Source organism: Notothenia rossii, assembly GCF_949606895.1.
Source record: "Notothenia rossii genome assembly, chromosome: 7".
Lineage (NCBI taxonomy): Eukaryota > Metazoa > Chordata > Actinopteri > Perciformes > Nototheniidae > Notothenia > Notothenia rossii.
The window spans coordinates 65,106,917-65,123,967 of NC_136905.1; the positions used below are offsets into that span (position 1 = coordinate 65,106,917).

General features: G+C 43.1%; 1 protein-coding gene and 1 long non-coding RNA gene across 6 annotated transcripts in view; one reads left to right on the top strand and one right to left on the bottom strand.

Moving 5' to 3' along the window:
- runx3 (RUNX family transcription factor 3) overlaps positions 1-3,774 on the top strand; it is a 48,024-nt gene extending 44,250 nt beyond the window's left edge. For all 5 annotated transcript variants that reach the window (XM_079694412.1, XM_079694410.1, XM_079694411.1 and 2 more), the window contains one exon: positions 745-3,774. In XM_079694412.1, coding sequence (XP_079550538.1) covers positions 745-1,220 — 476 coding nt within the window. In that variant the 3' untranslated portion in view covers positions 1,221-3,774. The remainder of the gene's footprint in view (positions 1-744) is intronic.
- Positions 1-15,069, bottom strand: part of LOC307045989 — a 133,052-nt gene extending 117,983 nt beyond the window's left edge. The window contains exons 1-2 of the long non-coding RNA XR_013810042.1: positions 14,958-15,069; positions 14,263-14,340 (exon numbers count right to left, since the gene is read on the bottom strand). This is a non-coding gene — a long non-coding RNA (uncharacterized lncRNA). The remainder of the gene's footprint in view (positions 1-14,262; positions 14,341-14,957) is intronic.
- Between the last annotated feature and the right edge of the window lie 1,982 nt (positions 15,070-17,051).

The window sequence follows — 17,051 nt, forward strand, 5'->3', positions numbered from 1 at the left end:
CCAAATCTCAGAGAAGCAAACTGCCAAGTCAAACGCTCGAGCAATATTTATTTTTCCCCTTTAGTCAGCTGAGTCAATTATAAAGTGTGCAGTGAAATTGAAGTCCTTACAGCTGGGTTCACAGGGCTCTGCTACCTGTGAGATTACACTTAGCAGTTAACTCTGACAGGTCCTGGACTGTGATACACATTAGCTTAGAGGATATTCACATAGAAACACCCGTTTTCTTTTTTCTCTTCCTTCCTTCTTTCCTTTCCTTTTCCCCTCTGCGTCTCCCTGTCTGTCTCTGATTGTGACTGTCTGCGTCTTACAATGATTTATGAGTTGCACAACAGTGCAACAAGCAGTCGGTGTTTATACAAAGCACCCCTCAGCACTGACAATGCCTCTTTTCATTGCTCCGAGAAAGACAGAATAATGTGCTTTGCTCTCCTTTGGAAGGGGTGGTAGGAGGGCTGAGGCGAGGGGGCCTTTTCATAACTTCAGTCTTGTGCACTGGGCTGTGGGATGATGTGCTGTCAGTGCTTGATGACTGTTATTAAGCAAAAAAATGTCTCAGTTCATTACTTTGAGCAAACATTTCCATGGACAGACATATCGGAGGAAATCTGAGCTCAGAATTGGGGGTTTGGAGAGATTAGCTGTACCAGAGATCAGTGTTCTTTTTATAAAATAAAAAAATCAATGAGGCTCTTTCATGCTGAATGTTTGTCGACTCTATTTTGTTTTTGTTTATGCCTACAGGTAGTACTGACATCTTCAACCAGAGGAACAGCTTCCCGTCACTGTCGCCACTGACTGACCCTCGCTTCTCAGACCCCCGGATGCACTACCCCGGGGCCTTCCCCTACTCCTCCAACACCTCCAGCTCCGGCATCAGCGGCCTCAGCATGTCGGCCTCTTCTAGATACCACACCTATCTGCCGCCGCCTTACTCAAACAACCAGAGCCAGAACTTCCAGTCCAACTCCTACCTGTATTACGGCGCAGGCTCCGGATCCTACCAGTTCTCCATGGTGGCGCCGGGCAACACCGGGGGCGAGCGCTCCCCCACCCGCCTGCTGTCCTGCTCCGGGGCCACGGGAGGGACCAACAGCCTGATGAACCAGGGCCTGAACAACCAGAGCGAGGGCGTGGAGGCCGACGGCAGCCACAGCAACTCCCCCACCACCATGAGCGCCTCGGGCCGCTTGGACGAGTCCGTCTGGAGGCCTTACTGACCGACAGACGGCTAGACAATCAGAGGGGTGCAGTGAGGGCGGAAAAGTAAAGAGGATAATGAACAAAAAAACACTGAAAGCAAAAAAAAAAGCAAAAAAAAAGAGAGAAATGCTGCATGTTTTTCTTTTATTTCTCCGGCAATAGCTTTAAAAACTGTTTTTAGCAACTCCGTCAAGACATCCATGTATTTTGTACATTTCTGAGTAAACTCCTGCACTGTGCTGAAACATATACTCTTAAAAAGGACTATCGAAGCCATAGAAGTGAGGAAGATGTTCAGCTGAAACTGTAAATAGACATGAAGGCAGAACCAGAAAAGCCATAGCAATGAAACGTTTCAGCACCCTTTGTCCGATGTAAACAGGTACTGATGAAAGAACAGAAGACGATGGAGGCATGAGCCATCAGTACAGCTGATGAAGTGAAAAACCACAGCAGACAATCATCAAACAGTCGGACTGGACGGAGTGACTGACATCCTTCCAAGGCACCGCTGCACTGCTGTAGCAAACAGCCTTTTAAAGCTTTACATTTGTGTAAAAGTTGAATATTACGTCAGTTGTGAAAACGTGTTCAGTTTCATCCAGGGCTATGTGCTCACAGTACTTATGCAGTACCTTATTGCCTAATTTATTATCCGAATGGACACATTAGCCTTTGGTGCTACAGTGTGCCGTTGACCTTTCAACACAATCGCTGCATCTTTCAGAGTAAAGCATTTTATCCGTCACATGTTTAACGATAAATTCTCCTCTGCCGCATCACCAGTGTATCGAGTTTCAACAGGACAATGGCTGATATTTGGAGGAATGTAAAAGACTTATGCAGAGGGGGGTTCATTTGTTTCTTTTTCTGCAGGAATATGTAAGTCCTGCTGTGTCAACTCTTTTTTCTTACATTTCTTATCCAAGCTCTTTTCTGAAAAATAAGTCTTGGTCTGGTATTTTTTTAACTGGATGACACGGTTTACTTTTGATATTTATTTGAGCCAAATTGTGAGGAGATGTGCACGTATACCCAAAATCCTTAAGCATTTCTCACTACCTTTCCTTTTTATATATATATACAGTATATATGCCTTATTTTGTTGTTAAGTATACATTTGGAATTTGTGTAATATATTGCTACTAAATTATGAAAAAAACAAAACATTTAATGTAATTATTTTGTCTTCCAATGTAGCTTTGATGCACTAAAAACTTTTATTCCTTATGAACCACGCCCAACAGATTCTGTTAGTGAGAAGGTGTATCGAGCCCTTATCCTTTAGACAATTTCCAATTTGCCTTTCTGCGCTAAATAAGCCATTTGCTTCATTTTTTGCACTATGTTTGTTTTTCTTTTTTGGTTATGTATTTACAAATATCTGAAACTATGCCAAAGTAAATATTAAAATATTCCGTCACGTGTATTTGCTGAACACACATATGTGTCCTTTTGTAAGAAACCCATCGCCAAGTAATTAATGATGTCATGATTAGACACATTCACACATTCACACACACACATTCCTGCACCACAGGTGTGTGTGCACATTCCCCCTGCCCTGAGGGCCTTTCACCTGCAGGTACGCATGTGATCCCTCCATCCCTGGTTAGGAAGAGTGTGAGGATGAAGGGATAGAAAGAGGAGGAGGGGGCACAGTGGTATCTTCTTACCAACACCAAAGGCAGTTATGCAAAGGAAAACCCCTTGTTGCTCACAGGTCCCTTTGTTCTGTATAATCAGTGAAGGCTTTGAAGCCTGGTCCCGATTTAGACATGTTTGGTCTAATTGACTGATCAGCAGGAGCTCATGCTGTACAAATCATGAATACGCCTGCACAAAAGGCAGGTATCATTCATCTACTGTAATATCTACTAGAAGATTCATTCACAAGAGAGAATACATCTGAAGCATGAAATATATGTAGCTCCTACAAAAGTTAGATATCATTTTTGAATGACCCATAAAAGCGTGCACTTGCAGCTCAGGTAAAAACAAATGTGCAAAGTGTTTTGTAGATCTCACATGAAGACAATCAGTAACAATGTGTCATTCCTATCTCCCTTTGATCAGGAGGGAAAGCGTGTATCCCTGCTCCCTCCTCTGAAGCCTTTTTACGGTAGAGGACCTACTTTATTATGGGCAAAAATCATGCAGCTAGAGAAACCACATGTGTACTTATATCCATGTGGTTCCTTCAAGAAAACCAAAGAACTTCACAACTGCCTGTAATAACGTCAGGATGACTTTTAATATCATTCTTTATGCAAAACTAGGAAGCCAAATTGTACAAGTGATATGTATTTTATTGTATATTAGATTAAAGAGCACAATGTAACTTTTTCTGTTTTGTTCATCTTTTTTATAAAGATGCCCCTTTTCATATACCATCATCTTTGCTCCTTTCATTTCTCCTGATGCTCAAGCATGTACATCTGAAACTGATATGTTAATTTAAGAATCTCATCCGTGTATGTAATGATGTTGTTGATGCCTACATAATGAGTGCTTGTAAAGTTTGGGGATAATGTCGTTTTGAATCATTTTAATTAAAAAACACATGTCTCACTTTTGTCTTTACAGCTGTATTTAATACAAATGTCTTTAAAAAATAAATAGAAAGTCAAAATGAACTCCAGGAGAGAGTGACGACAACATGTCAATTTTCTTCAAAAAGGTCACATTTGCACCCTTGAGAAAATCACACCCACATTAGATTTCAGTTCAGTATTTATGGCCACATTCTTCAACATTATTCGCTTTACTATCAAAAAAATAAGATTTCTTACAATAACAAAACTCTCATTTTGAAACTCAATGCGAAAAAGTCTGGATTTGTGGTCTTTTAGGGTTTAACAGGGGGAGGTGTTGAGAGTGGAAACATAAAGCATGGAGGCAAAGGGTATAATTCACCTGGAGAAACCCAGACGCCATCACACCAGCTGACAAAAGAGCAGAACAAAAACACTATCAAGATTCATGAGAGCAAAGTCTATGCCAGCACATTGTGGTCCAACTATTCCTTCTTTTTTAGCCTCATACAGTAAATGCCATGCATGCCATTACCGCCATCTCATAACCCTGGAAGTTCATTGGCAGCCCGTTCTCAATAACCCCTTTTAATAACGATCCTCCTCCCTGCCATTAGTAAGACTCTCGATGGCAATTACCCACATTACTCTGGGGTTTACAAACGCCTCGGCTGTCAGCACGGTGGTACGGAGAGCGTAAATAAGGCGCAGCTCAGGAATCCTACACCGCCCTGGCAGCCTCGGTGTAAGTGCGTGTCGGCAAGTCGTCACTTGTTAAAAACAATACGGGAGAAGTTTGGAATGCCGGCCGTCTATTTGACCAGCTATTTGGTGGTTCATTGATGCGGCGGTGATGGCATCTGTTGGCCCTATTGAAGCCGAGCCACAAGATTAAACTCTTGAGATGCTACCTTGTGGGGTGGTCCGATTTCAGATGTCTCATGTGGTTAACCTGAAACACAACATCCACAATGCCTCCCTCCTAAACTAATGCCACCTGTTGATGTGCCATGAAAGGGCTTTCACTTATAAACGCTTTGTTTTTCTACTTCAAATTAGTCACTCTTTTATTTTCCCTGTCTATACTCTCCTGTGGTATCTACTCGTCTATTTTCTTTCCTCCTTTCTTTCCTTCTGTGTGGCTTTTATTTTGTCTGCGTCAGGCCTGCCTTCCATGGGGGCAGTGTTGGCAGAACAACAAAGCCTCAGGACGCACACACACAGCCTTGATACACACTGTATTCAATTAACTCTGCACACTCAAAGCATATCCCCTGCTGACAGATCTCACACCAGGCTCCGCACAGACATTACTGAGCTCTACTTCACAGCGCGAGCGTATGACAGATCTGCACCGTGTTAAAACATTCCCCACTATTTCCTCCAGGTCTCATCACAGAGTTGCTCTCTGAGTCTCTCCCCGCTGATCCCTGGCCGCTCAGGAAGCACAAAGAGAAGATGATAAGCTTTCAATTAGGCCAGGCTCAGGGGAATGTTCCAGCTGTCTTCACACACTCTGTGAGAGCCGACTCTCTTGTCCACATGTGGGGAGCAGAGGAGCGCTCATCTGGCTCCGTCTTTGTCATGGACGTACGTGAGCCGAGCTGCCTCTTTTCATCCCCCCCCTTTTCCCTCTCCTATGTCGTTCTTCTTCCGAAAATTGTAACTCTCCAGGAAAGAGGGGAAATGCTTGCCTGGAGAAAGCTGCTTGTCTGGATGCAATCTTAGTCAAAAGGCGTGATTAATTGGTTTATAATACGACTTGTGAAATAGCTTTTTAAGTGGAACAAATAAAAAGGAGAAGTGGAGGCATGATAATGGCATGATTATACACAGGAAATACAAAGACAATGAGAATCCTTGAGGAATACTTTGGCAAGTCAATCATGTGTTCTAATGAACAGCAATGTCTTTTGATTTTCTTTTGTAACAGGACCAAGCCTTTTCCCTCACACGACTTTATCTTAGATTCATCAGAAAGATGAGAAAGGTTAAAGCCCTATTTATAAATTCAAATGAGAGACAGAGAGAGGAAGAGAAGCAGGAGGAGACAGAGAATAAAGGAGAGGGAGAACAGAGTGAGGGAGTGTTTTGGAAAGAGCTCAGGATTGTTAAACCCTCTCATTTCTCATGAACACAGTATCCCGTGTCGCTTCTGCGGTACCTGCATACGAAACCCATTAGGGCCTCTTCTGCAGCCGCTGACCTCCCCCCCCCCCAAACCCGTGAGAAGGAGCGGACTTGGACCGGCTTGGTTTGGGTGCCTGGTACACGACCAGAAGTCTATTTTCTAACCAGACTGGTGGTGGGAACAGAGGCTACCGTCCAAAAATCAGGGTTCCCACAGATTGACCGAGAAACACAGGGGCCAGGGGGCTAAGAAACCGCGAGAGCTATGATGCAACCGTTCTCACACTGATGACTAGTGCTGCCTCGTCGACAGGGAGCGGGGTATGGAGGGAGAGACGAAGGAAAGAGAGAGAAACAGGTTTCTCCTAGTTCAGAGGGATCCCAGTGAAGGTAGTTTCTCATCCATGTTGGGTCTACAGAGACTGCTCCGTGTTCTGACACATCAGGCTCATATCAGTTCCCACAGCAGAGCACTGGGTTCCCGCTCAGACCCAGAGGATCTCTAACGGCTTACGGAAGGCACTCGCAGAAACAGTCTCACTATCGGCTCCATCTAGAGAGCTGACCGTGTTGATTGAAGGCTGATAGTGTGTGAGAGGGATTCGCTGTGCGACCCTAAAAGACGAAATGTTAGATCTGAAAACGGCAAGAGCAGAACTACTGTACGTTCGTATTATTAATAGAGCAGAAATGATAGGTCATTTAATTGATTGGTCGATCAATAGAAAACTATTTGTCAGCTTCTTTGATTGTTGATTAATTGTCAAAATCATTTAAAAAAGCAAAGCCTCTGCTTCCAGCTTCTTAGTTGTTGGGATGTTGTTCTTCTTTGTGTAATGTGACATGATGTACTTTATATTTTGGAATGTTTTAGAAAATGACCTTTATTTTAGTTAACTGCAATGGAGATTATTTACAATAACAATATTCCAGTTATCAAAAAATATTCAGCGGAAAATAATATATAACATTTTAAACAAGTTTAAGTTGAAGCCATAATTATTACAGTTTCCTTGAAAAGTGTTTTTAGACCTTCTGGCTTGCACATATTTAAAAAAAAAGTCTTAATTTAAAGAATTTCACAAGATCCTTAACTATCAAGATAGCAGTCATACAAAGAAGCCATAGTACTAATAAGAAAAAGACTTCGCTGTAAACTATCGTCTGCTAAATTTAGACCGAGTCATCCTTCCCCACTGATCTCGTCATAGGAAACCAAGACACATCAGAGAAGGCCTTTATACTTGTATTTGCAGAAAGCCAACAGACCACTGGATGGTGGACCTGCGGCCCGGACCATTGTTAGAGGGGACTCTGGCTCAGACCACATCAGCTCACTTTAATGTGTCTGCCCCAATGGTTTGGATTTAGATTCTTGTCGCTGCATAACGACCACAGTTTATGTGTCGAACCTATCTAGTCTAATGTGATTAGTGAGATGGGAAAAAAGTAGAGCATTTGATATTAGAGCCTCTAGTGTTAAGGATTGTTTTGATCTTTGATCTTTGCCTGGAATAATGACATGAGTTGCTTTTCAAGTTTAATTTGGACATTGCGTTTGCACTTTACCAATGAACCACCAAAATATGTTTTTACTAAGAGAGCGGGGCAGCTTCCCAGAAACAATGTTAGTTGTTTCCCATACAGATTCATGAGAATTGACCAACTTTTTTTCTGTCCTTTTTTTCTCAGAGAAAATCTGAATAACGATCTGTACGCGAACACTGCTTCCTCTATAAAACAGGAAATTAACATACACGTGCACACACACACACACACACACACACACACACACACACACACACACACACACACACACACACACACACACACACACACACACACACACACACACACACACACACACACACACACACACACACACACACACACACACACACAAACACACACACACACAGCACAAACCCCACACACTCTAGCTCTCTGCCAGGCTTTCCTCCATCACGGTGGGGTCCTGAGTGGGGGGGTGCTGGGGGTAAGGAGGCGAGAAAGGGAAACTGAGATCCCTGTGGACCAGGTCTCTGCTCACTTCCTGCTTAAGCAGGGGAACACACAAAATAGGCGGTTCACATACACACTTTCTATCTTTCTATCTCCCCTACTTTTTTCAACCATGTACGCAAGTAGTGAGTGAAATGGGGATGATTGCTCAAGTCTGTTTTGGATCATGTGGGAACATGAGCGTCATTGAAAGCTTGCACCGTCCCATTATCTTTTGTTCCCACTAGCAGCCGAAGTCAGATGAACGTATGCCTGCTTGTTGCTAAGTCTTTGTCCTTCAGACGTTAAATGTCATCCTGGGACTGACCACCATTAAGATGACTAACACTCTTTACTAGTAAGCGCTCATGTGGCTGTAAAAAACGAATCTGTGAAAACCGCTAAAGCACCACAGACTTACAGCCTCCTCTGCCCTATAAATTGCGAGAATGACAACATGAAAGACAACGTTTTCCTATTCCTCTCATGTGTCACTGAACACATGAGCTTTGCAAGAAATGTGTCTGTCATCATATTTCTTGTTACCTCAGTCTTTCTCCAAGAGTCCTTTTTATCGCTGTTGCTATTTTGGCCCTTTGATTTGTAAACAATACAATCACAGTAATCAAAGACAAGTCTGAATAAATCAAGCAACTGCTTACACCTAATAAAGTGTCAGCTATTGTTATTGTTAGACAGGTGAGGTGACTAGAAGTCATTGCTTGGGTGTTTCTGTCTCCAGCCTGCACTGTGTGTGTGTGGCAGTATTACACACCCCCGTGTCTGGCCGTGGCTGCCCTGCAGGCCTCTGCTAACCCGTTCCCATGGTTCCACTATAGCGACTGTGGACTTCCTCAGGGGACACCTCCCACTCACTGGTTTGTTTTCATCCTTAATGGGAGCTCATCTTACACTCTTTATGGTGTGTGCGTGTGAAGTAAACAGTTTGTGTGTGTTTCTTTTCTGTGCATGCACCTGCAAGGACAAAGGCATGTCATCAGGTATGAGTGTGTATGTTTGTGAGCTTACACAAGTCTGTACAGCATAAATGTTGTGTGTGTGTGTGTGTGTGTGTGTGTGTGTGTGTGTGTGTGTGTGTGTGTGTGTGTGTGTGTGTGTGTGTGTGTGTGTGTGTGTGTGTGTGTGTGTGTGTGTGTGTGTGTGTGTGTGTGTGTGTGTGTGTGTGTGTGTGTGTGTGTGTGTGTGTGTGTGTGTGTGTGTGTGTGTGTGTGTGTGTGTGTGTGTGTGTGTGTGTGTGTGTGTGTGTGTGTGTGTGTTGATCTACAGACAACAGGCATCTTGATTTCTCCTCATTTAGTTTTTGCCCATGAGGCAGAGAGGAAGATGAAGGAAGAATGTATCTTTTGAGTGTCTGGAGACGTCTGTTAGGGATCCATTCATATTTTAGAATAATTGCTTTTAAGTGCTGAAATATAACAGCCAAATGGCTCTTGGAACAAAGAGGGTTTGTGGGGGGATGGAAAATGAAGCATTTACATCCAGGGCCGAGTAATGAGGGGATTTTCCTGAGAGATGACAGTGAAGAGGAGGATCAGAGGAGGACAGAGGGAGAGAGAGGTACAACAGAGAGAACACATCAGATCAAGGGGTGGCAATAACATCCATCGGAGACAAGCGTTTTGGCTGTACATTTGGCCCCAGACTGTGATGCCCTCTGGCCAAAGCATCATGCATACATACACATGTTCCTCACCCAGTTTGAAGCCTACAGGTGTTTGTGCTTTATGAGAGGCCCTACACTGTACCTCAGCAGGGTCTGCAGCAGCAGAGCGAGCCAAGGAGGATTTGGGCTCTGGGACGTCTTGGCGCATTCAACCACAGTATGAAGTGCGGCCTTCTGGCAGGCCACTCGCAGCAGGGCACGGCAGACCAGAACATAAACAAAGTCAGTCCTTAAAATCCATCCATCAAAACAGGTCTACCAGGGAAGCAAAACCCATCAATCTCACTCACTGAGACGGACGCAGAAACAGATTATTGAGGACACGGGAAGGAGTTATATCATTTTCTGGTAGACGTTTAGTCAGTACAGTAAACCACTGCCATCTAGACGAGTTATTTATTACGTATAAATTAAACAAAAAAAAGATTTGTTCTTGTGTTTTCAGAGAAGTGTCATTCTACTCCGCTTCACAGTCACCCTGTATTTTGCCCAAAAGCAGCCCTGAAATTTTATTTTTGTGGTTTTTGGAAATGCCCCCACTTTTCCGGCCCTGCTCCAATTTTCTTTAAATACAACCGTAATTGGTTTGATTTCCTACCTCCGGCCTGGTGGTAAGGGGGGGCTGGGGTAACTAGCAGTGCTTGAAGCTAGCGAGGGCCAGCCGAAAGGGGACCCAGCCCACAGCAAGCGAACGGCATGCTTGGGTGGCAAATATAGTTTGGACTTCAGTGCCAGGACTACTATTCCCTCGTTTAAAGACTGTTTATGGGTTATATGCTGGAGGCCCATCGGTGGAAACTGTCATAAATCAGCACGGAAAAGCACATTCAGAAATATAGCTTCTTATACCAGAATGTGTCTGAATCATAAGCTAGCACACATCATAACCTTGCAAACAGGAAACGTTTCCCCTTTTGTCTCACACACATCCATCACACCCCTACCAATCTTGCGACATGATAAAAAAACGCATTCCAGCCTCCAGATCAAAACCAGAGTACTACAGAAAGTATTTTCTTTGACATTTCTGTGATGGATAGGCAGACAGACAGAGAGGAGAGCGAGTGAGCTGCTCATCAGGCAGGCGTGAGTACCGGTAATCAAAAAGGAAATAAGACGTAGCGTCTCGGAGAGGCAAAGCGGCCCCTACTGATCTACAGCCAGCTCATTGTTCTGGCCTTCTATTGTTTTATGCTTGGTTGTTAGGGAGCAGCCAGACAAGAAGAAGCCACTTCAGATCTGTCGACACCTCTTCTACCCCAGACTGAGACTTTTCAATGTGTAGATCCAGTTTCCACCTCCAATCTTCAGATGTTCCTCAGGTGGTGGCACTGATGGTGAGGGGGGGGGGGGATCCTGGGAAATCAGTGCCAACCATTGCGCTGCTGAAAGGCTCTTTGTGGGTGGAAAAGCATAATGACATTCAGTCTTTTACTGCATAATGTCAAATCGGATTTAGTCCATCAAACAACTGAGATTGAAACCTTCAGATTTCACACATTGAAAAGTCTCAGTCTGGGGTAGAGGAGGTGTCGATTTTTTTACTGCAGCCAGCAGCAACCCGGAGCGGACTTGTTATGGGGATTCCGGGGCCAAACACAGCTTATTAATGTAGGATGGGGAGACAGTAGAGGAGTTTGTCTTCTGATGATGGCTGGGAATAAAAACAGACACGCTTCCAACCAAAGCAAGATTTTGGGGTATATGTGGGCAGCAGAAATGGACCCAGGAGGCTTCCTTAGCATTGGTGCAGAGAGAACACAGGGACTCTTCCAAAAATTGCACAAGTGCACGCATGCACACACACTCACACAACGTGGTGCCTTCCCGGCAAGTGACATTCATCTCTGTGGAAAAATATGGTAACCGATGCATTAAAGCCCAGGACTTTGAGGGGTTGCAGGGACGCAGTGGCATTAGAGACAGACAGACCAGTGGGAAACACACCACACAATATCCAGAAAGCTTAGGAGTTTGTTCGGCAAAATGGGTCACAGCATAAGCACATACACACACACACAGACTGGTGAAAAAATATCAAACTAATGATATCCGGGCTTATGCAACACAGATGAAATACAGTTGGAAAGTTCATGTGCATGGTGTTTTAACATATTGGTGCACATTTGCCAATCCTTAGATAAGCGCAGCCTCCCTCTGCATATCTAAATGACGTGTGTGCATTATCAGAGCAAGACCTACTCAATAATTAGAGCACTTTGACCTTGCTCCTAAAAAAATAATTTAATAAAAATAATATGGCTTGGGAAGTTGAGCAGAAAATAGCTCCAAAACAGAAAAAAGACAGTCTTTCATGCCGGTTGAAGCCTGCGGTTCTGTTTGCTTTATAACACCAAATGAAGCACTTCAAACCCCATTTAAATCGCGACCCTTTCCCCAGTATCCAGCCATCGGTTTCTCCTTGGTATGTGAACCATACAAATGTTCATAACTGCTGGAACTTCACATGTCTGTCAGTGTCAGACAGGAATTTTACTGCACACAAGTCCAGGGTTTTCAGGGTAAGTGAGCCGCAGCTTTCAGTGCCCAATCGAAACAAATTCCCAAAAGACAAAAAGCTGATCCTGCTCACGCCTTAGCAAGAACAGAGAAGCCGAAGATACGCTCCAAATCACGACTTTAAACCAGCCTTTTGGCCTAGACTTGTGTGCGTTCCTGATGAGCTGACAGGCTGGAGAAGTAACACCGACTGTCTTATTAATGCTTAAAGCATTCTGACATAGCCTTTTGTTACTTACTTAAACCACACTGCCTGCAACGACCTAATGGAAGTCTAAAAGCCATTAGGCTAGTGGGCTTAGCCCTCACAAACCATGCACAGAGGCTATGAGGGAGCAGCTAAGGGCAATCAATACATCTCCCCTCATTCTCCTCCTTGTCCTTTCCTCCTCTAGTGTTAAAGATAAATGTAATAGCATCTTCTATGGCTGCGAGCGAGTAAAAGAGATGCTTAAGTTTAGATTGGAAAGAAAGCAGGTACAGAGGGCTGGCACCTGCAGAGTGGTCTTACTTAAATGTTGGCTACATGTAAGCTGCTTTTTGCTCTAGGCTTTTATGTTCAGTTGTTTCTTCTTTTCTCTAATGTTGAGCATCTTGGTTGTGCAGATCAGCTGCTTCTGACAACTGTAAGTCAGTTATAAGACAGCACAAAAGCCAAATTCAAAACAGAGAGGGGCTTCACTGTTAGCAGGGGCACGTGAGTGTAGTCTGTTGTCATTTTACCATGGCGACATGGCAGGGAGGAGTCATTCGGGGCGTTTCTCTTTAACGGGCCAGGCCTCTGCATGGCTGGCATGAAAAGAAAGCCAGCGAGCTGCAGACGGATGGCAGAACCCAAAAGTTCAAAGACCTCCTCTCTTTCCCCCTAGATGTGCTATATGGCTATGAAAGGGAACCTGCTTGTTCACTTAAGCACAAAGACACGCAGGCATACTGTCTCTTATGCACACAAACACATATACACACCTGGGATTATCAGCACACCCAACAGACGTTTCCTGATTCCTTTTAAAGAAGGAACAACAGGAGCATGGTCTGGTTATGAAAATACACAAACGCAGACACGTAGTAATACACAAATGCACAAGTGCACAGACACAGGAATAATTCATCACATACCAGACAGATATTTTGCCACAGGCTTTGACACACTAGCATAACATAAACTGCAAGGTAAATCTTCTTCTGTGGGGAACTAAGGTGGGGGTGTGGCTGCTGACAAGGCAAAGTCTTTTATGTCTAATAGTTTTTCCATGGCAGACAAAATAAAAACAGGCCACTATTGTACTCTCATAAAGAGCCTAAACAACCTAGACAAAGGCCCCAGGAGGCATCAAATATCTGACGTCACGAGGTGTCTTTCAAACACACAGCTGACAAAGACTCAGAGTTACTGTTTTTCTCTTAAAAACCACTTAGTTTAAGAACCACGTTTCTCCTTATCCCTCGCTCTCACAAGCACAAAACCTCCTTCAAGCTTCCTGTGAAAAACTGCTGACCGTGTAAAGGAGATAAGAACAAACCCCAGGGAAAGAAGTCAGCTTTCAGAGCTCCCCCTTTTCAGCTCACTGTGGCTGAGTACCCTCTAGTGGTAATAACTGTGAACAGCACTTCTCCTTCCTGACATTTGTATCCCTGAACCCCTCACTGTGCCTCTTTACCAGCCAACAGCCGCAGTTAACCGCAGCTCTGCCACAGGGTGTGACTGTAGGACCCAGATGGGGTGAGTGGCAACCAAGGGGGAAGGAGATGAGGCAGCTTTTTGTGGGCCGCCCAAGGGGGTCCACCACAGTCCCCTATCTCCCTACCACAGTAGCCACCGAGCCCGGGAGAGAGAAAGCCACCCCACCACATTTTAATGGGGGCTAAAATAAACAATGTGAGCACACAAAACCCACCCCGACTGGTTGACTGCAGGCACTGGAGTGGGGCAGATAAGCTGGGCTGTTACTCGGTGGTCTGGGGGTTTGATCGAGTGGCTGATGCCACAATGAACTTCACTATGAACTGCACTTGTTTGGCAACGTTGGACCCTTACAACACTCAAATAGTGACAGTGTTTGTCACAGTGGCAGCAAGCACCCAATTCAAGATTAATGAAACACTGAAGGAACAGTATGTTTTTGACCATCTTTGTGGGGTCAAATTCAATTTTAAAGTCAGTATAAGGTCAAATTAATACTCACTTACCTGTGATGGTATCTAGCCACGCAGATACTGTAGTTTTGGCTTTCTGGGTTTTGAGATACCCATCTGAGATTTCTGCGTCTACATCGAGACAAAGGAGGAAAGGGGTATTTTAAATATGCTACAGAAAAACAACATGTTCCCCACTAGTAATATATAAATGTTTACTCAAGCATTGAATTTTAGTATCTTGCAATTGAGTACAGTATGATATATTGTTTTACATCAATGAATTCTACTCACACACTGCATCAGTAATGCTTACATTTTGCTTTTAATAACTGTAGGCTACTTGTAATATATTTAAATGGTGGACTTTTATTAGTAGCTTCACATTGTTGTATTGAAATTATATTAAGTAAAATATAGTTTCTCTACCACTCCTTTTCACACAAATGTGTACCAAAAAATGACTCCTAATACTACATTCAACCCTCGACATAGACCACTGATATATATTTTGCATTTAAACACAGAAAACCTTGAAATACTCTCGAGTTTCATGCTAGCACAGTGTGCCACTCTGCATCACTCTTAGCATGTTGATGTGTCTTTCAGAGCACACGGAGTATGCTATTTATGAGTAACTATATGAATACCAGACAAAAACCTCTATGCTGCTGCCAAAAAAAGAATTACAAGATGATGGGTCAATGACAGCTTGCACGACTTGAAGAAGTTTGGCAAGAAAAACACACCTTTCTGCAGGGTCGACACAGGCCTCGGCGCTCGTGCTAACTAGTTTCAAACGACGAGTATTTATTTTTAGAGGGTCGCGAGCTGATGCCAACATATTTTCTGAATAAAGGCCAACTTGACTGAAGTTATAAGGGGCAAATAAAGGCCATGGAAGGCATTATGGCGGCGGTGAGCTCTTCAGTACTGTATTGACTGACAGAAATGCCTGAAGTTCACCGCTAGCCAAAATCAACAACAACAACAACAACAACAACAACAACAACAACAACAACACGCCGTATGGTCCGTGCCAGGCAAGCAGCCGCTGTGGACTCTGCGGCGACTTTACACACCTGTGGACACTTTAGCTAATTATGTAAATTAACGAGCTACTGTAGCGGTACTCAGACCTTATGCTAAAAGGGGGCGCAACAGCGGTAATTAAAGGTTCGAAGTCACAAAATGCTACAACTACTGTCACAAACTGGGTGAATGTGATGTATTTTGTTAAAGGAGGATGAAAGCGTAATTAAGGAGCACTATTGGAGTGACTTTGATGGTTATTGGACTCAGGATTCATTCATTTGGATTCCCGGCTCAAAGTAAGCCGGATTTTGCCCATGTGTTTATGTGGATTCAAAAATCGTAAATAATCTACAAAATGGAGGAGACCGATATGATCGGAGCAACTGTGACAAATAATCCAACTGAAACTGGCATGGACAATGACTATGTTTTTAAAATGTGCTTATCCAGAAAAGCCCGGTTTGGACACTTTACGCGCAGAAGAAACATTTCTATTAAAGAAAGAATTACACATTTCTGTCTTTTTATGCCTATAGCTCCTAACTTGAATTTGTATTCAAATTAATTAATCAACTATTTTTCATATTTTATTGTAAAGTAGAGACAAAGCTTTTAGGGACAATCATGTATTGCGTTACAATTACATGTAAAAAATAAATAAAATAAAAAAACTAAATATGATATTTGGCCTCAAATCATCTGAGGCCTGGCGCCCCCCCTGCGATCTTTGGCGCCCCCCAAAGGGGGGCGCGCTCCCCAGGTTGGGAACCACTGGTCTAAAGGATAGTGAGGTGGGCTGAAGATCTGAAGGTTGTGAGTTCAAATCCCGCCAGGAACACCACCACTAGTGTGAATCCTTGTTATTAACCATAAGATTACTGACCATCAATAGTGTGCCCTTGAGTAAGGCACTTAGTCCTCAGTTACTCCAGGGAGAATGTCCCTGTAATTGGTCATTGTAAATTGCTTTGGATAAAAGCGTCAGCTCAATGAAATGAAATGTAATGTAAATGTAATGTATCCAGATTGAATGTAAATCATTTTCTGGATCAATATCACTATTAAGTAACTTTGGTGTCCCCATCAGAATCACTCAGTCATCATGAAAATGTACCAGAATAATGAAACTCTGAGGTCTTATTATAAAAGGCCAAACATTTACACATATCAGTACAATGAAATGTGTTCCCTTCATTTTATACCTAATTTTTTCATTGGATGTACGTGACTTTGGCATGTCCCACACACTACTCTGCTAACTACTAGTGTGTGTAATAAGAGGTTAAATTATACTACATTTAAAAAAAAAAGGATATGGTTTTATTGTCCACAACGAGTCATTTTGATCATGTATATTCTATTTTCATAATAATATTGAACATTTTTCATGTGTCCCTGACATTTGCTGTCCACTCTGTCATTAAGGGGTAACTGCCCCATAAAAAACCCTCTAATGTTTTCAGTGACATTACTACCACCATTTTGTCTTTCCTCAATGGAGGCTGAAACATTGGCTAGTTGCAAAGTATGTTTTTTAACTTATATTTCGAAATTGTAATCATAGTATGTGTGTAGTAGTTGGATGTTGTCAAGCTTAACATGTCCACTCTGTCATAGTGAAATGTCAATTCATATAAAAACCTTTCAGAAATTCGAAATATATTTGTTAAACAGTACAGTCACCTTGCTAACTGAATCATGTTGCTAACTGAAGGTCCCTCATGTCCTCATTAAATGCTAATATTAGCCAAAAGTGTCCACCCTGTCATTGTCCACCCTGTTAGCAAGCCTTTCATAAATAATATAAA